General features: G+C 40.1%; 1 protein-coding gene across 3 annotated transcripts in view; it reads right to left on the reverse strand.

The window, feature by feature from the left end:
* Positions 1 to 23,229, reverse strand: part of kiaa0586 (KIAA0586 ortholog) — a 533,649-nt gene that overhangs the window by 241,849 nt on the left and 268,571 nt on the right. For all 3 annotated transcript variants that reach the window (XM_060829108.1, XM_060829107.1, XM_060829109.1), the window contains exon 14: positions 8,235 to 8,307. In XM_060829108.1, coding sequence (XP_060685091.1) covers positions 8,235 to 8,307 — 73 coding nt within the window. The remainder of the gene's footprint in view (positions 1 to 8,234; positions 8,308 to 23,229) is intronic.

Below are 23,229 nucleotides of genomic sequence, written 5' to 3' on the forward strand. Positions count from 1 at the left end.
GCACTTTGGATGCTGCCTGAACTGCTGTGCTCTTCCAGCACCACTGATCCAGAATCTATATTCATACAGCGCCTTTCACGTAATTAAATATCCCAACATGCTCCGCAGAAGCATTGAAAAGCAAAGCATGACACTGAGTTACACAAGATAAAATTAGGTGAGCTGATGAAAAACTGGAAATACACAAGATGTTAAAGTTATGGGAGCAGACAGATCTTGAAATGTAGTGGGCCTAAAAGATATGACAGATGTGGGGTGTATAACCATGAAGAATTTAAGCAAGGATGAGAATTTCAGAATTGCCTAAGGGGGAAGCTAATGTGGGTTAATAACACAGCAGTGATAGGGGAGCAGACTTGTTACAAATAAAGACATGGGTTAAAACACAAAGGCAGCTGTGGACCAGAAGTTAGAAAACAAGTACAGCTCAGTGTTGTCAGCAAATATGTACAAGTAACATTGGCTCTTTGGGTAATGTCATCCAGAGGGAAAACATAGATGGACGACAGGAGAGAGAGAAACATAGCTTGGAATTCCCTATGGCAATGGTTTAATAGGAAAAGAAGCCATTACAAGAGATATTCTGGCTATGACTGGAACCAATCAAAGATAGTCCCAGGTTGGAGAAAGAGCAGACAGGTACAAAATCTGCAATACTTCAGTTCCCTTGAAATATCAGAGAATATTTGGAAGATTGTGACCAGAGCTTCTAGAATTTAGACAACATTTTAACCAATGTAGTTGGAAGCATAAAATTACTGTGATATTGATAAATTAAGTGAATAGACAAAAAATGGACTTTAGTGTAGTCTAATGAGGTCATTGGCATTGAACCGAAAAAGCATAGAACAAGTTGCCTTATAAATCATGACAAACTAGAGACAGTGGAACTCTGAAGTGATGTGGGCTCATGCATTATTAAAATACTAGTATGGAAAACAATTAAAGGCCATAGAATACGGACTTTTATATAATGTACTGAGAATACAAAGGAGTAGAGGTCATGCTTCAATTATACAGGGTTCTAATTACACCAATGTGCAGTACTGCGAACAATTCTGGGTACCACACCTCAAACTGCAGCACAGTTTTACCAGAATGATAGCTGGAAATGAATTTAAACCCACCTCCATCGTGGATTTACTGACAACGGACATTTAAGCCAGCTGAAAAATCTGGGGGAGAAAGCTAACTTAATACTTGATGGCCTTGTCACCTTGCTGCAATTGAGACATCAAAATGGGCAATTAATGTCCTTTACGGACTACATTCTTTTCTTATTGAACCAGTGGCAACCACGCGTTTATGTGGAACAAGTAAGGGAAGTAACATTTCCAGGGCTTAGGGATCTAGGATCCTTTGTTGGGTGATGAATATAAATTTTGGACCAGAACTTTTAGGAGTAAAGTTGGGAAACACATACACAAGAAGATACATTGTGTGAGTGTAATATCAGTTATTTAAAGGTTGGATTTTGAATTATTGGATCATAACATGTAGGTTTTCTGTGTGCCTGAAGTTAATAATTAGCTTATAAGCATTACTACAGCCATGGCAATTGCTTTTAACACAGTTTGTTGAGGTCTTAATAACCAAATGGGTTTGTGTTTACTCTAGCAAGGCACGCCATTGTGCTTTAAAGTCTGTTAGAAATCTCTAGATTGGGTGTTATTTTTAAGCTTAAAAGAAATACCCAAAACTGAGAGAGAGAGATTTTTGTGTCAGTTTTAGTTGGTTTTGGGCAGTTCTATGAGGATGCATGTACACAGCAGTGCTCCTAAGGAGAGCAGAAGAGAGTAAAACTAGATTATTTTAGACTAATGGTTTGGTGATAATCCCTGATAAGTGTTGGGATAAAATCTTGAAGAGGACTGCTGAGTTTGTTTAAACTCAGGTGCATGATAACTCCAGGTAGGGGCTGTGTTTCCAGTCCACAAGATAAACTCACAGTTATTTTAAATGTATAGAGCTATTGAAGAAATGAATTCTGGTATAAGTATGATGTAAGATTTACTATTGGATACTATTTAGTGGTTTATAATGTTTTTGGAATTGGGACAGGAATGTTTTGGCATTGTACTTTTACTGTGTGTTTTAAATAGTTGAATATATGTTGAAAGTAATTATTCTATTTTATCTTCATTTCTTTTGGTTAATAAACTTCTATTTTGTTGTTAAAACAAAATCTGCAACAATGTTCCAGTGAAGGACCATCGTGTTGTTAATAAAAAGCCGAATTTCAGTCTGAGCCCTTATTTGTCCTGAAATAACATAATCTGGGATCATTTGCAGATGACTTAAAGCTGTGTGGTGCACTGAAGAGGATGTAGGGACTCTTCACTGTAAATTTGATAAGTTGAGTGAGATGGGTAAATGCATGGCAGATGCAGTATAACGTGAATAAATGTGAGGTTATCTACCTTGGTAGCAAAACCAAGAAAGCAGATTATCATCTGAATTGTGAGAAGTTGAGAGGGCAGAGTTTGCATTAAGATCTATGCGGCCTTGTACTCTGGTCACTGAAGATAGGTGTGCAGGTGCAGCAAGTGGTGATGAATGAAAAGGGTTTGTTAGCCTTCACAGTGAGAAAATTCCATTATAAGAGCAGGGATGTCTTGCCACAATTATACAGGGCTTCAGTGAGACCACACCTGGGCATATTATTGGTCTCATTATCTGAGAAAGAATGCTCTTCCTATAAAGAAAGTGCAGCAAAGTCTTACCCTGGCATAGTGAGACTGAGGTATGTGATGTTGTTGAATTGGGTACGATTGTATTTGCCTGTGTTTAGAAGGATTACGGGGGATTTTGTAGAAACCTGTAAAATTCTAAAGACTAGGCAAGGTAGATACATGAAAGATGTTGCTGATACCAGGGAAATCCAGAATGAGGGATCAATAGCTAAAGGATATGTAGTAAAGCATTTAAGACTGAGATGAGGAGAAATTTCTTCACCCACAGAGTGGTGAGTCTGTGAAATTTACTAACACAGAAAGCAATTGAAGCCAAAACGTTACAACAAAAAAGCTATGAATACTGGAGACTGAAACAAAAACAGCTACTCCTGGAGAAACTCAGCAGGTCTGGCAGCATTTTTGGAGAGAAAACAAGTCCAGTCACCCTTGATCAGAATTAATAGCAATAAGGAACAGTGATATTCATACTGATATGAGCAGATTAAGGAAGACGGGTGGAGGTGGAGCCTAGGGAGAGAGAAAAAAAGAAAGTTAAATGAAGGGATTGTTGATAGCAAGCCATGGATAATGTAAACTTAGATCAGTGATAATGGGGACAATGAGGGGTGAAAATGAGATGGATGCGCTGAAAGAAATCCATGTTATGACAAAGCCTGGAACATGGCCTGGGTAAAAGAAGAAGGTACTCAATATTGATCCCTTAGGGCTGCAAGGTTCCAAAGTGGAAGATGATATGTTGTTCGTAGGTAGGGAGCTGTGAGAGGCTCCTTGGGGAACAGTGACCACAATATTATAAAAGTGTTCATTAAGGTGGGTGAGTGGCTAAACTGATTCTGAGACAAGGGTCCTGAATCTAAATAAAGGAAATTACAATGGATAAGGTGCGAGTTGGCTATGATAAATTGGGGGGATATTACTTCAAGAGATGATAGGCAATGATGTGTCTATTCCTGAGATGCTGCCTGACCTGCTGTGCTTTGACCAGCAACACATTTGCAGCTACATGGAGGAACTGCAATGATTGTCCACTCCTTCTTGCACGAAAGAAAGGAAACCGAACTATGACTAACAAGATCCAATGAAGAGAATACAAATCGACCAAAAAAAAAAGCAGCAGATCTGAGGATTGGGAAGAATTTAGATTTAGCATAGGAGGCCAAAGGAATTGAACATGAGGGGGAAAGAATTGAAGAATAAGCTTTCAGGGAACATAGAAACTGATTGTAACAGCCTCTATAATTATGTAAAGAGAAAAGGATTAGTAAAGACAAGTGTAGATCCTTTCCAATTAGAAAGGATGGAAGTTATAATGGGGTACAAAGAGATGGCAGACCAAACAAATATATAAACAAAACAAAGTACTGGAAAAGTTCAGCAGTCAGGCAGCATCTGTAAAGGGAAAACAGAGTTAACATTTCAGATCCAGTGACCCTTTTTCAGAAATTATTTTAGCAAGGAAAGCATTGGCATATGTGCTGGACGATGATTTGATTTGATTTATTATTGCCACATGTACCAAGAAAGTGAAAAATATTGTATAGCATGCCAACCAGACAAATCATACTATACATAATTACATCATGGTGACAGAAGAGAATGCAGAAGATAATGTTACAGCTAAAGAGATTAGATTAGATTCCCTACAGTATGGAAACAGGCCCTTCGGCCCAACCAGTCCACACCAACCCTCCGAAGAGCAACCCACCCAGAGATGGTGCAGAGAAAGATCAACTCTAATATAAGAGATTTTTAGCAGTTCTTAAATCTGTCGGTATGTCTTTTCGAACTTTTGTATCTTCTGCCCAATGGAAGAGGGTAGAAGAGAGTATAACTGGGGTGGGAGGGGTCTTTGATTATGTTTTCCTGTCTTCCCAAAGTAACGGGAGATAGAGTCAATGGAAAAAAGGCTGATTTTTTGTAATGGACTGGGCTGCATTCACAATTCTCTGTAATTTCTTGCAGTCTTAGGCACAGCAGTTGCCATACCAGGCTGTGATGCATCTGGTAGGATGCTTTCTATGGTTCATCAATAAAAATTGATAAGAATCATTGTGGACATGCCAAATTTTTTTAGCCTTCTGAGAAAGTGTGTTTTCTTGATTGTAGCAATGATGTGGATGATCTTCCATTTCACCTTCAGGCCAACAGCAGTCCTAACAGATCACCCATAACTGCAGTCAAATTGTTTTGAATGCAGCAAGAAACAATGCAACACTGGAAAAATTCTGCATTTTTTGTTAGGCTCTGCCTCCCTTGGTTTGCAACAGTGTTCCAACAATTTAGATTTAGATTTTATTTTCATGTGTACTCAGTTATAGGACAGGGGTGCTGTGAAAATAGTCTAATTTCGTCACATATGGTACCATCTTAAATACAAAGGTACCTAGGTACAAAAAACTCAGGTATAAAATCATAAAAGAAACAAAGTTAAAAAATTAAGCAATACCGACCTTCATCGAATAAGTAGAAAACTAAAGGAATAAGTTAACATTAAAGTCCTTCTTAATATAAACTAGAAAAATAAAGGAGTAAAGTTAAAAGTTCAACAGTCTTTGATGAGTGCTTGCTCGGCTGGGTCCTCAATCTCCTTCACTTAGCTTGCTTTCCAGGAGACCTCAGCTGGCTGCTCTTTCTGTTGCTGTGGCTGATACCCAGGAGATGTCTCTCACTATTCACTCTTTCTGGATTGGGCTTCGATGCCATTGTCACTGAAGTTGCCGCCTCCAATCTCCTCCTGCCTCCGGATCATGCCTGGGCAGGATCCACTCACAGTCTCCGATTGCAGAATTCACTCGCAGTCTCCAATTGCTGGACACGTTCTGGGCCCTGCTCTCACTGCTGGCTGCCTTAGACACTGGGTCGAGAGAACGTCACAGGCCACCAGGATACTGTGACTGCTAAAAGACTCCCACACTGAGCCAGGAGGTTGCCTCGCTGAGTTGAGGCCGGGAGAAGAAAGAAGAAAAGAAACACAAAGTGGGAAAAGAAAAAAGAGAAAGAAACGGATGGACCAGACGAGCTCTGGCTGAAGCATCACATTCCACCGCCATCTTGAAGTTCAACACAAACTCCAGTAACAACACCTGGGTTTCTCCAGCACTTCCTGTTTTTATTTTACTGTAGGCAAAATTCTTTAAGCTTAACTTTTCAGAGTAATACAAGAAGCCAATAGCATCAAGTCATTAAGTATCAGCCTGAAAAGTCAAACTAGCAACTATTCTGCCAGATAATGCCACTAATTCTAGTTTTTGGCAAGTTGGCCACTGGAGGAAATCAATCTGACAATAGCATCCTTCAGCAAATGGAGAATCCTCATTTGAAAACATCAGACAGTGTTACCCAATGTTTTGCTATCTGGATGTCTACAAAGAAATCTGTTCTAATATGAGGTTCTGAATGGAAAACTCATTCATGTATCTCATTTCCAATTTGCCAGATTGGCTGAATAAGCAGCCATTCAGTGCCATCAAATTTCTAAACATTAACCTTATCTTTGTCACTTTGCACCAAATGGTAATACTGACAACTCATCTTCAAATGAGTTCTGAAATACTAGTGCTATTGACTGCTACATATTATTTCACATACATGAATTATCGCATTTAGCAAACATTCTGTACAGTTAATTTCACTTTCATTGCTAGGAAATGTTTCAAATAAATGCTAATGAAATTGCTGAAAATATCAAAGATGCTTGCATAGTGTACACTCAAAAAGGATATCGATAGGCAGCTAGATTGTTCAACATCCATTACCATGGAAACCATGGTATTACTCCACAAAATGCAAAACAGATCAATAAAATAGGGATGTTAGAGATACTGAGGATCTATGTTGGTCAGTTATTTTCGTACATTAGAAATACAGGCGAGATAATAATTCCTACAAATTTACTACTGTTAGTAACTTTGATTACTATCCATCACAACAAAAGCTTAATATGCAGGAATTTCAAAATGAAACCAATTTCATCAGCAGCTGAAACAATAAAGGTCATGCTAACATTATAGTGAGGATAGTTTCATGGGGATGTTGTAGAAAAATTACTTTTGCTTTTGCTGTGTGCTTCAATGCTGTTCACACAAAAACTATAATAGTTAATGCGTGTGACATACAAAGTTTCTTGCTGATTTAGTTAACTATCAATAACACATAGAAATAGAGAGGATAGGAGTCGGAGTAGGTCATTCAACCCCCTCAAGCTTGCTCTGCCATTCAATATGATCTTGGCTGATCATTGAGGTCAATACCTAATAACCCCTGCATATCCCTTTGTCCCTTTAGCTAAACCTCTTTTCTTGAAAACACAGCTTTAGCCTCAACCAGTTTCTGTGGTAATGAATTCCACAGGTTCAATACACTTGGGTGAAGAAATTGCTCTTCATCTCAGTCCTAGAAGGTTTATGACCCCTGGTTCTGGATCCACCACTGTCAGGATCATCCTTCTTGTGTCTAAACTATGTAAGCCCTGTTAGAATTTTATCAGCTTCTATAAGATCCTCTTTCATTCTTCTAAACTCCAGCAAATTCAATCCTCAACAATTCAATCTGCCCTCATATATCAGTCCCGTCATCCCAGGAATCAATTTGACAAACCTTCACTGCACTTCCTCTGTAAGAAGAACTTCCTTCCTCAGATAAGGAAGCCAAAACTGCACACAATATTCCACATGTGGCCTCAACAATGCCTTATATAATTGCAGCAAGACTTCCTAGTTCTTGTACTCAAATCCTTGAATTCAACATGCAGTTTACCGTTTTCACTGCTGACTGTACCTGCACTTATTTTCAGTGACTGGTGCATGAGGACACCCAGGTCTCATTCAACATTACCATTTCTCTATTTACAGGCATTCAAAAATATTTTGTGGTATCTGGTGTACTATGTTCTCTCCAGACAACTCTTATAGTGATCTAGGATGCCAACAGCGTGGGTTCAGTTCCTGCACTGGCTGAGGTTACCATGAAGGACTCTCCTTCTCAACCTCTCCCCTCACCTGAGGCATGGTGGTCCTCAGGTTAAACCACCACCAGTCATCTTTCTCTAATGCCAGCGCAGCTCTATAGTCTTCTGGCAGTAATACAACTATCTTTTCGTGGTCTGAGAGCATTCACATTTTTGAAGAAGGCGAGCACAGTTTAGATCTTTAATACCAGTGCAAAAATTGTCAAATAGTGCCTAAAGTACATGTAACTTAGACCCCTAATAATCCTCTATTCCAAACTCATTTTGATTAGGTTAAAAATCATTGCAATAAATATTTATTATTGTACATTACCCAGTTATGAAACACCACTGTTTAGATGTCATTGCTGGGTTATGTCTATGCCAAGTAAAAGGAGAATATATGTAGCATCATAATAATTAATTATAAAGCTGAAAATTCTTTCACATGGACTCCCCAAATGTTTTTGAAAAAATACTTTGAAGACCAACAATAATTAACTTTAAAATGTTACATCAAAACAAAGACTTAATTATCAGAGAATTAAAATATGTTAATTACAGAAGGTTGACAACAATTTCTTTAGGCATACCTGTATGTCCTGATTAATAATAGTGATCCAGGCATCAACAGTCTTCCCAATTCGAATCTTCTCAGCTGCATCACTGAAATATAATTCATTTAATTACTAATCTTTTATATCATTTCTGTTTAATGTATCAGTCAGTGAAAATCATAATTTGAATATATATGAAGATAATATTGTGATTATTTTCTCACAATATTATAAATTGCCATTTAATGATTTCTTCCCACAAACTGAATAGTATTTCAGAATTTCAATTCTGAGCACAATTACTACTGAAGCAATTGTAACCTTTGAAAATCATTTAGAATTTCAAAGCAGAAAGGATGTTTTGAACAACTCCCTTTGTAGATAGCATGATACATTAAATAGCAATTCTGCACTGAATGTAACTGTACAAGAACAGAATTGAGAGTAGCACATTGTTCCAAATTAGCTTTGTGCACCAGTTGCATCAACTCCTAGGTGGATGGTTGAGGGTTCAAGCTCCATTTCACAGACTTGGATGCCTAATTTAACCAATATTCTAATGCAGTATTTAGCAACATGTGCAGTCAGAAAATGCTATTTTTCAGATGACTAATCTTGTCTACTTCTTCAGGAATGAAAAATTTCTTGAGGGCATTAGGCAGAAGGGTGGGCAAATTTCTTTTGTTGTCCTGATTAATTTTGATGCTGAAACCAAAACAGATTGTTCAGTAATTTATCTCATTGCCATTTACAGAATCTTACTATGCACAAACTGACTGCCACATGTCCTTACCTTTAAAAACTTACAGAAATTCATTGGCTATGAAATGTTTGGAAAGCTTCAAGAAAACAAAAGATGATATATCATTCTTCCTTTCACACTGGCAGTTGGAAAAATCAAATTATTTTGAATTGGTAGCTGTATAATATTTCCTACATTTTCCTTGCATTTTTTTCTCAATCCACAAGTCAGCACTGCATTTTATTAATTGCATACATCTTCCACACAAGTCATATTTCATGAAAATGTTACAGAGCAACATACAGCAAAATAATTACTATTTACAATAGAGTTTTACAGAACTGCAGATTATCAATGACAATTTCAAAATAGAAATGATGGACAGTTGTGTTTTTGTCTAAATGCACAAACCAGAGGATATATTTATTCAACCACTGTGATTTTCAAATTTCAGAAAACGGAATCAAGCTAAATTATTTCCACATGTTACTGTACTCAGTAAATTGCCAGATTACAGTGGAACTGAGCGAATTCAGATATGTCTAGCAACAAAGATGAGCGAAATGCATTTTTGAATTTTCTGACTAAACAGGTCATTCCAAAGAAATTTGAAAGGATAGCAGGTCATTATCCCACATAATTATGTTTTACTTTTAACTGTTGAACTGAATTCCACTGTCATCTTTTCTAGTCTCCACTTAATGGGCTGCAGGATTCTGATTGGTCAAATAGTAATAAACAGATGAAAGACTGCATACTGGTCCTGTCTGGCTCAGCAAGCATATTTGGCAAAGCATCTGTTCCGGATGTAGATTCTTGTTTCACAATATAGTGGTGCCTCTGACCCAGTCATCATCTCACTAAACCCAGACAAGTCATTTGTCTCAGGTTTACCATTCCCAAATATTATTTTAGCATCAGAGTTCTGATCTGGCATTTGACCTCATTCACTTGTTAATATCAGTGAATTTTCTTGATAATTTAAAGCAGTGAAATCCGACTACTGAGTGTGGATCAAAATGTGTGCAATTCCACAGACTCTTTTCTCTAGGGAGCTGTTATCAGCCGTCCACAGAACAAACCACATGTTAGGAAGTTTAAATAGAATTTCTGATAACATCATAATTTTTTCCCCAATGTGATCCTTCATGGAACTAACTAAAATTGCAGAAATGTGGCTTGATACTCTCCGAAATAAGTAGCACAGCTTAGTAAGGCTAATTTTTAAAAAGTAAGCTTGTCACGTCAATTATTGACTTCAGGATTTCTGGAAGCCAGCACGAATATATGTGTATACTACCAGGAATATTGGCATCAGCCCAACTACTATACAAAGGAAAATCTGATAGACTTTCAGATGAAACTCATAACAAAGTTTACATAAATATATTGTTGCAAGTCAAAGTGACCTATTTGAAAAACTGTATAAGCATGCTAATTAACTAGCCTGAACAAAAGAAAAATATATTATCTTATTTTCCCTGCTTGGGTAAAAAAAAAATCAAGGTTACAGTACTTTGTACAGTACAATAAATCTTTGATCTATTTTTGGCAGCCTCAAGTCATACATGTTTTCTCAGGAATGTATTTGAACTCCAGCATCAGACCAGACAAAAAGCAGTAATGGTTTCTTCGACAGATCTGAAAAATTGCCAGGTAGGTTGTTCAACTAAGCATGCAGCCTTAATGCTCTAATTATCATTATTATTCATGCTAAGCACTGGATCCAATTTAGGTCATATTATGCACTGTACTCGATGTTTTCCTGTTCATTGTGTGCATTGCTTGATGGCTTAGTCTTCTTACTCAACCTAGTTGGTGGTGCATCTGTTCTAAAAGCAGTCTCTGAGGACGGCTTGCTCCATAAAAATGCAATACCACAGGAAATTACATCAGCATTTCATGTCAGACATTGTAATTTATATTTTAAAAAAAGATTTCACCCCAAAATCTAATGCTGTCCCACATGGTACACATGCAATTAAGAGAGATTAAAATTTTTAAGAAAGTGAAGTAATGAATTGACAACTTGCAGTATAAAATTGTTGATTGAGGATTTTTGTTAAATCAATTATGATCCTTAATTTTGTGTTCCATCAATAATAAACTATATTGCAATTAAGATAATAGTATCAAGTTTCTCACTTGATCCAGAAAATGTATTATAGAGAATGGCCTCTGCCAATACTATTATGAACATCTACAAGAAAGTACATAAATTGGTAAACTGTAACCCAGAATATTAATGTTATTGATCATTCCTAGCTGATACTGGATGACACTTTATAGTAATGTGGGCAAAATCATGCTTATGGCAGCATGCAGAGTGCGAAATATTCAACAGATTTCATGAAAAGCTTTACTTTTATTTCATTGAAGTTAACAATTCTACTTCAGCAATAAAATAATTATGATTAATCACTTTTTTTTCTTTCACGGGATGCGGGTAACCATTAGCTAGCCCAGCATCTGTTGCCCAACCCAAATGCTTTTGAGAAAGCAATGGTGAGCTGTATTTTTTAAAACACTGCTGTCTATGGAGTTTAGTTGCATTCTCAGATTTCTGGTCAGTACTGCCTGGATTATGACAGTGAGGTATTCAGCAATGGTAATGGTTGGACTGAGGACAATACACCAAGTAACTCCTGCAGTGATATACTAGGAATAAGATAAGATAAGCCTCCAACAGCCATAGCACCTTCATACGGTAGGTATGATCAACTGGTGAAGAGTTTTCCACAATTCTCATTGACACCCATTTTGCTTGGGCTCCCAGGTATTCCACGTACTCAAATGCTGATTTGATATCAAGGGCAGTTACTTTTACTTCACATCTTGAGTTTGGCTTGTTTGTACCAAGGCTGTAATGAGGTCAGGAGTTAAGTGACTCTGGTGGTACCCAAATTGAGCATCAGTGAGCCAGGTATTGCTGAGTTAGTGCCACTTGATAGTACTGTCAATCAGCACAATGCTGATGATTGACAATTAATTAATGAACTGATAACTGTCCAGTTTGGATTTGTCCGTTTTTTTATAGAGTCATAGAGATGTACAGCATGGAAACAGACCAGTCGGTCCAACCCGTCCATGCCGACCAGATATCCCAACCCAATCTAGTCCCACCTGCCAGCACCCGGCCCATATCCCTCCAACCCCTTCCTATTCATATATCCATCCAAATGCCTCTTAAATGTTGCAATTATACCAGCCTCCACCACTTCCTCTGACAGTTCATTCCATAAACGTACCACTCTCTGTGTGAAAAAGTTGCCCCTTAGGTCTCTTTTATATCTTTCTCCTCTCATCCTAAACCTATGCCCTCTAGTTCTGGATTCCCCGACCCCAGGGAAAAGACTTTGTCTATTTATCCTATTCATGCTCCTCATAATTTTGTAAACCTCTATAAGGTCACTCCTCAGCCTCTGTCGCTCCAGGGAAAACAGCCCCAGCTTGTTCAGTCTCTCCCTGTAGCTCAGACCCTCCAACCCTGGCAACATCCTTGTAAATCTTTTCTGAACCCTTTCAAGTTTCACAACATCTTTCCGATAGGAAGGAGACCAGAATTGCATGCAATATTCCAACAGTGGCCTAACCAATGTCCTATACAGCCGCAACATGACCTCCCAACTCCTGTACTCAATACTCTGACCAATAAAGGAAATCATACATTCTTCACTGTCGTACCGACCTGCAACTCCACTTTCAAGGAGCTATGAATCTGCACTTCAAGGTCTCTTTGTTCAGCTACACTCCCTAGGACCTTACCATTAAGTGTATAAGTCCTGCTAAGACATATTTGGACAGTTTGTGACATTATCAGTTAAAACCAGTCCTATAACTGCACTGGAACTGTCGAGGGGCTCAGCTAGTTCTGGTGCAGAAACCTGTAGTATAACTACCAGGGCCCACAGCCTTTGCAGTTTCCAGTGTGTTCAGCCATTTTTTGAAATCATATGAAGTGATTCATTTATTCAAAAACATGCATCCGTGATGCTGGGCTCCTCAGGAGATGGCAGACATGGATCATCCATTTGACACTTCTTGCTGAAGGAGGTTACAAACATTTCAGCCTTCAGTTTTGAAAGATAAACAAAAGCAATAGTACCTTGAGGAACGTTTGGTTGTCATGTGATTGAACTCTTGAATGGCTGGGATTAATTTAAAGCTGAAAAAACACCACTTTATATTGCACTATTATGAAATGTGAAACATTCCTTTAAAAATGTAATATAAATTTTAGTGACTCTGATTTTTTGAATAACACAGAAATGCCATTCTAATTAGAAAATAATTTTAACAAGATTGAGGTCACACCATTTGGCAAATTCATCCTTTTGTGCTTTAAATTTTCAACTCAGATAGGCTCTGAGGAATTTATGTACTTGAAATAACCTGAGTTTTAATGGAAGAATGTACAGTCACCCAAATGAGTCAGCTTAATGGCCCTACATTTCCAATTTTTTATACTAAGACTTCTGAAAAAAATAAGAGTTCTCAGTATTGTTTTTAACTTACGCACATCTGTAATATGTGAATGTTGTTTTCTTATGTGGCTGGTAACCCTTGGTCACTTGTGGTTGAGGGGGGTGTCAGGTTGACCTCCGGGGGGGTGAGGCACGGGTGCCAGTCGGCCGGTGGACAGTCACCCGGCGCCAGGTTGACCTCCGGGGTGGAGGCCCGGGCGCCAGTCGGCCAGTGGACAGTCCTTTGGGTTCAGCGGAAACGTCGATTTCGCTGCTCGTTGGATGCTGTCTGAACTGCTGTGCTCTTCCAGCACCACTGATCCAGAACCCTTGGTCACTGTCCATCACCTTTGTTATTTCTAGTTGTCGAAGCCTTGGTGGGTTGCTACAGTGCATCGTGTAGATGGTACACTGCTACTGCTATGGTAGAATGAGGAACTGTTTAAAGTGCTGCTTTGCATGCCTGTCATGGGACTGCTCTTTCTGAGATGGCACTGATCCTGTTTAAGAGTTGGAGATTTACATTCTTCTCGTTCAACAGTTACTACTTCATCACATTTCAGACTTGATAGACTTTCTGCAAGTCAACACGGGAGACACTCACAACAGAATACGTGGCTTCTGACATGCTCTGTAGCCGCAGCATTAATGTGGCTGTTGTTAGGTTTCAGATTAATCATGGCCCCAGGTTGTAGATTGATGTTGGATTTGGCAATGGTCAGGTGTGCAAAGTTAAACGCTGTCTTGTTGGAGATAGCCATTCACTGGAACTTTTGGAGCACAGTCGCTTATGATCCCAAGCCTGAAGACTTACTGTACCACAGCCATGGACAATTTCATTATCTGAAGAGCTATAAATGAAATTGAATTCCAAGCAATTATTAGTTAACAAACCTACTTCTGACATTATGATGGAAGATTGTTATTGATGAAGCAGCTATGTTCGTTGAGAGAACACTGTTCTTAGGAATTCCTACAGTAATGTCCTGAGGTTGAGATGAGCGGCCTGATTCCCATTGATATAAAGGTTCCTTGATGCTGTACTTGGTTAAATGCTGCCTTGATGTCAGGTGCCATCACATGCACTTCAGCTCCAGAATTAGGTTCCCTTATCCATGTTTAGATCAAGTCTATAAATGAGGTCTGCAGCTGAGTATCATAATGGAATCCAAACTGAGTGTTGGTGAGCAGGTTGCTACTGGAAAAGTTCAGCTTGACAGAACTGTCGATGTCACCATCTATCATTTTGTTGATGACTGACAGCAGACTCACAGAGCAGTAATTTGTCAGATTAGACTCATTCCGTTTATTTCATGGACAGGACACACTTGGGCAATTTTCCACATTGTTGCACAGGTGCCAAAGTAGCATGACTGGAGCAGTTTAGCTATTATTACAGCGCAACTCATCACCACTATCTAGGATCTTGAAAAAGTCCATTGTCTTTGTTGTAGTCAATGCCTTCAGCCATTTCTTAGTAAGTGTACAGTAAACAGAATTTGCTGAATTCAAGCGTCTACCATGATTAGGATCAGAAGGAAGAGGCAGAGGTGTGTCACCCACTCAGATCTCATGAAAGAAGAATCACCTGTAAGACACCCCAGGGAGGAACATCAATGAAGACAGTACACAGCCAAATGGGTTCACCCATAGGAAGTCAAGACATGGCTGAAAGTACAGGAACTGTTAAGGTTATGGGCCCTGATAATATTTCAGCAATAGTATTGAAGACGTGTACTCCAGTATCTGCCATGCCCAAGCTGTTGCAGTACAGATACAATGCTGGCACTTATCCAGCATTGTAGAAAATTGCCCAGGTATGTCTTGTACATAAGATGCAAGACAAATCTAATTCCAACAATACCAACCCATCAACCTACTCATGATCATCTGCAAAGTGATAGGCAGTTCAAAGACACTCAGTTTGGGCTCCACCAAGGTCACTCAACTCCTGCTATCATTATACAGCCTTAGTGCTAATATGGACAAAACAGCTAAAGTCCAGATTTCAGATGTGAATGAGTGCTCTCGACATCATTGCTGCATCTGAGTGACTGTAGTATCTAAGAGCCTGCGCAAACCTGGAGTCAATGCACATTGGGGTGAAATTCACTGCTGCTTTCAGTCATATCCAGCACAAAAGAAAATGGTTGCAGTTGTTGGAGGTTGGCCATCTCAGCTCCAGGACTTTACTGAAGGAGCTCTTCAGAGTAATGTCATTGGCTCAACTATAGTCAGCTGCTTCATCATAAGACCACAAGATATAGGAGCAGAAGTAGGCTATCCGGCTCATCGAGTCTGCTCTGCCATTTGATCATGGCTGATTGGGGTTGAGAAATCTTTCTCCTAAGTTCTCCTGTAATCCTTGATCCTCTTATTAATCAAAAACATATTGCTGTCTTAAAGACAGTCAATGACTTGGCATCCACAGCCTTCTGCAGAAATTCCATAGAGTTACCACCCTCTGTTTAAAGACATTCCTCCTCATTTCAGTTCTAAAGAGTCATCACTTCACTGTGAGGCGATGCTCTCTGGTCTTCTCCATATCCATTCTACCCAGTCCTTTCAATATTCTGGAAGTTTCATCCTTCTTCCTTCAAATTCCATTGAAAACACTCCTCGAATGACAAACCATTCATTCCTGGGATAATTCTTATGAACCTCCTATAGACATCCTCCAAGGCCAGCACATTCTCTCTAAGATATGGGGCCTAACACTGCTCACAATATTCCAAATGAAGTCTGAGCAGTACATCCCTACTCTAGTATTCTAGGCCCCTGAAAATTAATGCAAACACTGCAGTTGCCTTCCCAACTGTCAACTGAACCTGCATGTTAACCTTAAGAGAATCCTGAAATAGGACTCCCCTGTCCCTTCGTACTTCAGATTACAAAGGCTTTTGCTCGAAACGTCAATTTTCCTGCTCCTCGGATGCTGCCTGACCTGCAGTGCTTTTCCAGCACCACTCTAATCTAGACTTTGATTTCCAGCATCTGCAGTCCTCACTTTTGCCCATTTAAACAATAGTCTACCTACCAAAGTGCATAATCCCACACTTGTCCATATTTTTGTATTCAATCTGCCACTTCTCTGCCCACTCTCCTTGTCCAAGTCCTTCTAAAGCCTCTCCACTTCCTCAACACTGCCTGTCCCTCCTCTCATCTTTGTGTGACCTGCAAACTTAGCCGCAAAGCCTCCAGTTCCTTTATCTGGGGCACTGACATATAACATGAATAGTTGCCACTCTAGTACTGACGCCTGTGAAACTCTACTAATTATCAGCTGCCATCCTGAAACGATGCCTTTATCCCCATCTTCAGGCCTTCTGAAAGTCAGACTATCCTTTATCCATGCCAGTATCTTGACCCTAACACCAGGGGCTCTAAATTAGCAGTCTCCTGAAGGATACCTTGTCAAAGTCTTTCTGGAAAACTAAATAGTTTGTCTAACTTGCTTATTACCTCCTCGAAGAATTCTAACAGATTTGTCAGGGATGACCTCCCCTTGACAAAGTCGTGCTCTATTTCACCATGTGCTTCCAAGTACTCTGCAACCTCATCCTGAATAATGGATTCTACCAACAACCAAGGTCAGGTTAACCAGTCTATAATTTCCCATCTTCTACTTTCCTCTCTTCTTAAACAGTGTTGTTGCATTAACCATTTTCCCATCCTCTGGGACTCTCCCTGTTCCAGTGATTCCAGAAAGATCACCACCAACACCTCCACAATCTCATCAGCTAACTCTTTCGGTCCACCTGCTCTGGTGATTTATCCATCTTTAGACCATTCAACATCCCAGCACCTTCTCCTTAGTGATGGCCACTACACTCAACTCTGTCCCTGACTGTCTTGACGTTCTCGTATGCTGCTGGTGCCTTCCATCATGAAGACTGGTGAATAGTACCTATGCAGCTCCTCCATCATTTCTTTGTTCCTTATTGCTACCTCGCCAGCCTCATTTGCCAGCAGTTCAATATCTGCTCTTGCCTCTCTTAGCTTTTAGTTATCTAAAATAAACTTGCAAATTTTTAATGTTACTAGCGAGCTTGTTCTCATACATAATCTTCTCTCCCCTTGTTGCTCTCTTCGTTGTTCTCTGCAGGTTTTTAAAGACTTCCCAATCCTCTGGTTTCCTACTAATCTTCACCACATTGTATGCTTTTTCCTTTGCTTTTAAGCTGTCCCTGTCTTCTTTTGTCAGCCACGGTTGCCTCATCTGCCCCTCAGAATGTTTCTAGTTCCTTGGGATGCTGTGCCTCCCGAATTACCCACAGAAATCCAACCATCGTTGCTCATCATCTGCCTGCTATGCTCCCCTTCTAATCAGCTCTGACCAGAGCTTCCCTTATATCCCTGTAGCTACTTTTACTCAATAATAATACTATAACATCTGATTCCAGCATCTCACTCTCAAACTGCAGGCTGAATTCTATCATATAATGATCATTGACCCTGACGGGTTCGTTCACCTTCAGTTCCCTAATCAGGTCTACTCATTATACATTACCAAAGCCAAAATTGCCTGTTCCCAAGTGAGGTCTATCACAAGATGCTTGAAAAATCCATCTCATAGACATTCCACAAATTTCTTTTCTTGAGATCTGTTATGCACCTGATTTTCCCAGTTCCCCTATATATTGAAGTTCTTTTATGACTATTGCAATAATGCTTTTTTTATATGTCTTTTCTATTTCCTGATTTATTTTCTGACCCACGTCCTGGCTACTGCTAGGAGGCCTGTACCTAACTCTCATCAGGGTCTTTTTCCTTTTGTGGCTCCTCAACTCTACCCAGGCAGATTCCACACCTTCTAAACATACAATACTTCTTGCTATCAATCTAGTTTCACTTCTGATGAACAAGGCAACCCCACCCCCTTTGCCTGTCCTTTTGCTAGCACATGTATCCTTGGATATTTAGTTCCCAACCTGGATTCCCTTGCACCTGCATCTCTGTGAAGCCTAACATCATACCTGTCAATTTCAATCTATGCCACAAGCTCATTTAGTTTGTGCAACTTTCGCACAATACCCTCCTGCGTTAACTGCTCCCCTTCTCATTATTATCCGTTTAGATGCTATGCCTGAAGTTAGACTCCTAATCCTTTCCACATTCTGTGCCCTATTGCCTGTTTTGGAAACTTTAATAACCCCACCTGAGTCTCCCTTCTTTTAACTAGTTTAAAATCCTTGTTTGTTGGGGTGAAGGGGGTGTGGTTAGAGGTTGTTAATGACTTTTCCTCCATCATAAAGTCAGCTGTGGGGATGTTTGCTGATGATATGTGAATTTTCATCACCATTAGTGACTCCTCAGATACTGAAGCATTATCATCATTCAATACCCAGTGATCAACATCCTGGGGAGCTACCGTTGACCATAAACTGAACTGGACCTGCCATATAAACATTCTAGCCAGAAGAGCAGGCCAGAACTCTGGAATTTTGTGGCAAGTTACTCACCTTCTGGCTGCTGGAGATTTGTCCATCATGTAAAAGGCACAAGTCAAAGTTGTGATGGAATAATCTCCACTTTCATGCATGAGTGCAGTTCCAAAGACACTTAAGATGCTCAACACCATTCAGGACAAAATAGCATGCTCCGTTGTCAACCCATTTACCACTCTGAACATTCAAACCCTCCACGGAAGCACAATGGCAGCAATATGTATCATCCAGAAGATGATTTGCTGCAACTCATCAAAGCTCAACAGCATCTTCCAAACCTGTGACCTCTACCATCTAGAAGGACAAGGGCAGCAGATAAGGTCATAGAGATGTACAGCACGGAAACAGACCGTTTGGTCCAACTTGTCCACCATGACCAGATATCCCAACTCAATCTAGTCCCATCTGCTAGCACCCAGCCTGTATCCCTCCAAACCCTTCCTATTCATATACCCATCCAGATGCCTTTTAAATGTTGCAATTGTACTAGCCACCACCACTTCCTCTGGCAGCTCATTCCATACACATACCATCCTCTGCATGAAAACGTTGCCCCTTTGGTCTCTTTTATATCTTTCCCCTCTCACCCTAAACCTATGCTCTCTAGTTCTGGACTCCCCCAGCCCAGGAAAAGGACTTGTCTATTTACCCTATCCATGCCCTTCATAATTTTATAAACCTCTGTAAGGTCACCCCTCAGCCTCCGATGCTCCAGGGAAAACATCCCTAGCCTATTCAACCTCTCCCTATAACTCAAATCCTCCAATCCTGGCAACATCTTTGTAAATCTTTTCTGAACCCTTTCAAGTTTCACAACATCTTTCCAATAGGAAGGAGACCAGAACTGCATGCAATACTCCAACAGTGGCCTAACCAATGACCTGTACAGCTGCAACATGACCTCCCAACTCCTGTACTCAATGCTCTGACCAATAAAGGAAAGTATACCAAACGTCGCCTTCACTAGTGATTTGAAAAATGTGTTGCTGGAAAAACACAGCAGGCCAGGCAGCATCCAAGGAGCAGGAGAATCGACGTTTCGGGCATAAGCCCTTCTTCAGGAATGAGGCTGGTGTGCCAAGTGGGCTTGCATAAGCCCGCTTGGCACACCAGCCTCATTCCTGAAGAAGGGCTTATGCCCAAAATGTCGATTCTCCTGATAGCCCGCTTGGCACACCAGCCTCATTCCTGAAGAAGGACATGCCCGAAACATTGATTCTCCTGCTCCTCAGATGCTGCCTGGCCTGCTGTGTTTTTCCAGCACCACATTTTTCAACTCTGGTCTCCGGCAATTGCAGTCCTCACTTTCTCCTAGCCTTCTTCACTATCCTATGTACCTGTGACTCTACTTTTAAGGAGCTATGAACCTGCACTTCAAGGTCTCTTTGTTCAGCAACTCTCCCTAGGACCTTACCATTAATTGTATAAGTCTTGCTAAGATTTGCTTTCCCAAAATGCAACACCTCGTATTTATCTAAATTAAACTCCATCTGCCATTCCTCAGCCCATTTGCTCATCCGATGAAGATCCCACTGTAATCAGAAATAACCTTCTTCGCTGATCACTTTGACAATCAAGGTATTTTTCAATGTATAATTTCAGTTACATCACACTGTAAATTTTTGCTATAAATTCTGTGCTTTACAATTGTGTACTCCACAATCACCTGATGAAGGAGCGTCGCTCCGAAAACTAGTGTGCTTCCATTTAAACCTGTTGAACTATAACCTGGTGTTGTGTGATTTTTAACTTTGTACACCCCAGTCCAACACCGGCATCACCAAATCATGTTCAATTTTGATGTAATCTGCAAACTTACTAACTACTAACTTACTTACTAACTTACTAACACATCCAAATCATTTACATAAATGATGAAATGTAGTGGACTCAGCACCGATCCTTGTGGCACTCCACTGGTGACAGCCTTCCAATCTGAAAAACAACCCTTCACCACCACCCTCTTCTATCTTTGAGCCAGTTCTGCATCCAAGTGGCTAGTTCTCCCTGTATTCCATGAGATCTTGCATGAGAAGTTCCTCTCTAAGCCACATACCATCCTGATTTGGAACGATATTGCTGTCACTTTACTGGTGACAGGTTAAAATCCAGGAACCCGCTTCCACAGTACTCTAAGTGAATTTACACAAAATGACCGCAGTGGTTCAAGAAGGAGGCTAGCTATCACCATAACGGGCAATTGGTTGGGGAATAAATGTTGGCCTAGTTAGTGACACACTGTTCCCATGAACGAATAAGAAAAGGAAACAGTCTTACAATGTCAATTTTTCTAAAATATGTTGCACATAAACATTGCTGTTAAAAGCCTTTACAACATGTACTAAGGTAAGCTAAGGCATTCTCATGGGAATTAGAAATGGAAGAGTTGCAATGTTCACTGGTGTACTGCTGATTTTGTGATGTTAATCGAGTAGGCAGCTGCAGGAAATGGAGCAAAGATTAGTTTTGCTGGATCCCTGCCGACTCTTGTTTCTCTATTTTCCACTGTCACTCCTGGCAGCTCATGGAAATATTCACCCATATCTTGGCAGCTGTATTCAAATGCAGTAGTATTGATTTGGCTGTATCATGCGTCTAATTTTCCATCAGTTTTGCTTTTCCACTGTCAAGAACAAGCCAATATAAAATGGCATCCAGGTTTCCTAGATACTATTTTAAAAGTGGAACTGATTTAAACTACCTAACCTTTCAGTAAAACAGAGGCAGGAGTGGTTCTCTTTATAATAATTGGAAGGGAGGTACAAGCAGATGGGTGAAATTTACATGCTTGTTACTATGGAAAAAAAATTGATATGCACTTTACTTGTCTGTCTGTGCATCATTAGCTGAGCTACTATCACCTACATGCCCTCCTCCTCTCAAAACTAAAATAAAACAAGGCATGTTCATTGGAAACTCCCTTTCGTTCTGTTTCTTGGAGGAAGAGCAGCAAAGCAAAAATATCAACCTGATCAGGCCTACATCACGGGCACAGAGTACTGTCACATAGGCAACTAGACAGTGGCAATTTTATCTCTATTTTGACCAAAAAAAATGACTATAGAGGCTTTCCAAAGGGAACCATTAAAATATTCTGGGTAATCCAAGATGGAGGACGGGAAAAATTTCTAGCTGTAACAGCTGCTCCGTTTTTGAGGTATTTTAGGTGTTGGAGGTGATTTCCTTGAATTCCAGGAGCAGCAATTACTGTTTTATAGGCTGTTGCAATGTTTTGGAATTTTGGAGAAAAAAAAGTCAAAGCAACAGCACTTTCAAAAGGGAGCGATACAGACAAAGGAAGCACATAGTGAGATCAGTGCAGGAGAGAGAGAAAGAAACCCACATTGCTAACTGACCGAGCAGCGAACCTGCGCAGTTACTGCCTTTGCTGTTGAATTCATGTATTGCTGGGCATCACAGTACATCTGGGAAAATGAAAAAAACAGTGAAATTCACAACTAATCTTGGAGGAACTTGTTCGGGAGAGGTCACAGCACGAAACAGATAAGTGGATATTTTAACAGTGGCCTCACAATACGTCTGCAGCAGTGAGTAGAGTGGGTTCTTTCTTGATTATATGTTTTATTGTGATATGTATCTTGAGTAAGCTTAAAATATAAGTCATAAGTAGTAATTTAACCTGGAGCAGTGTTTTGTAGAGGAATGAGACAGTGCTATTTTCTGGGTCTGTAGATTGAAAGAAGCAAAAATGGTCTTTAGTAGAGTGATATGCTCTTCTTGTCAGATATGGGAGTTTAGGGAGAGTTTACAGGTTACTGAGGATTGTATCCTCTCAGATTGAATGGATTAGTTGGAGAGACAGTTAGAGGCAATGGGGAATTTACAAGAGCAAGGGGATGTGATGGATGGCAGTTATAGGAAGGGGGAAAGTCTCAGATACAGTCATATAGATGGGTTAACTCCAGGAAAGGTAAGAGAGGTAGGCAGGAGTCTTCTGTGGCTATCCTCATTTCAAACAAGTATGCTGTTTTGGAAAATGTAGGGGATGATAGATTCTCAGGGGAATGTAGCACAAGCAGCCACGTTTCTGGTATTGAGACTGGCTCGAATGCAATGAGGGGTACATCAGGTTCCAAGAGATCAGTTGTGTTAGGGGATTCTCTAGTCCGAGGTACAGTCAGATGTTTCTGTGGCCAGCAGTGAAAAATCAGAATGGTGTGTTGCTTCCCTGGTGCCGGGATCAAGGATGTCTCAGAGAGGGAGGGTGCAGAATGTTCTCAAGCGGGAAAGGTGCCAGCAGGAGGTCATTGTACACATTGGAACCAATGATATAGGAAGGTAAAATGTTGAGGTTCTGAAGGGAGATTAGAGAGTTAGGCAGGAATTTGAAAAAGAGGTCCTCAAGAGTAGTAATGTCT

Source organism: Hemiscyllium ocellatum, chromosome 8, assembly GCF_020745735.1.
Source record: "Hemiscyllium ocellatum isolate sHemOce1 chromosome 8, sHemOce1.pat.X.cur, whole genome shotgun sequence".
Lineage (NCBI taxonomy): Eukaryota > Metazoa > Chordata > Chondrichthyes > Orectolobiformes > Hemiscylliidae > Hemiscyllium > Hemiscyllium ocellatum.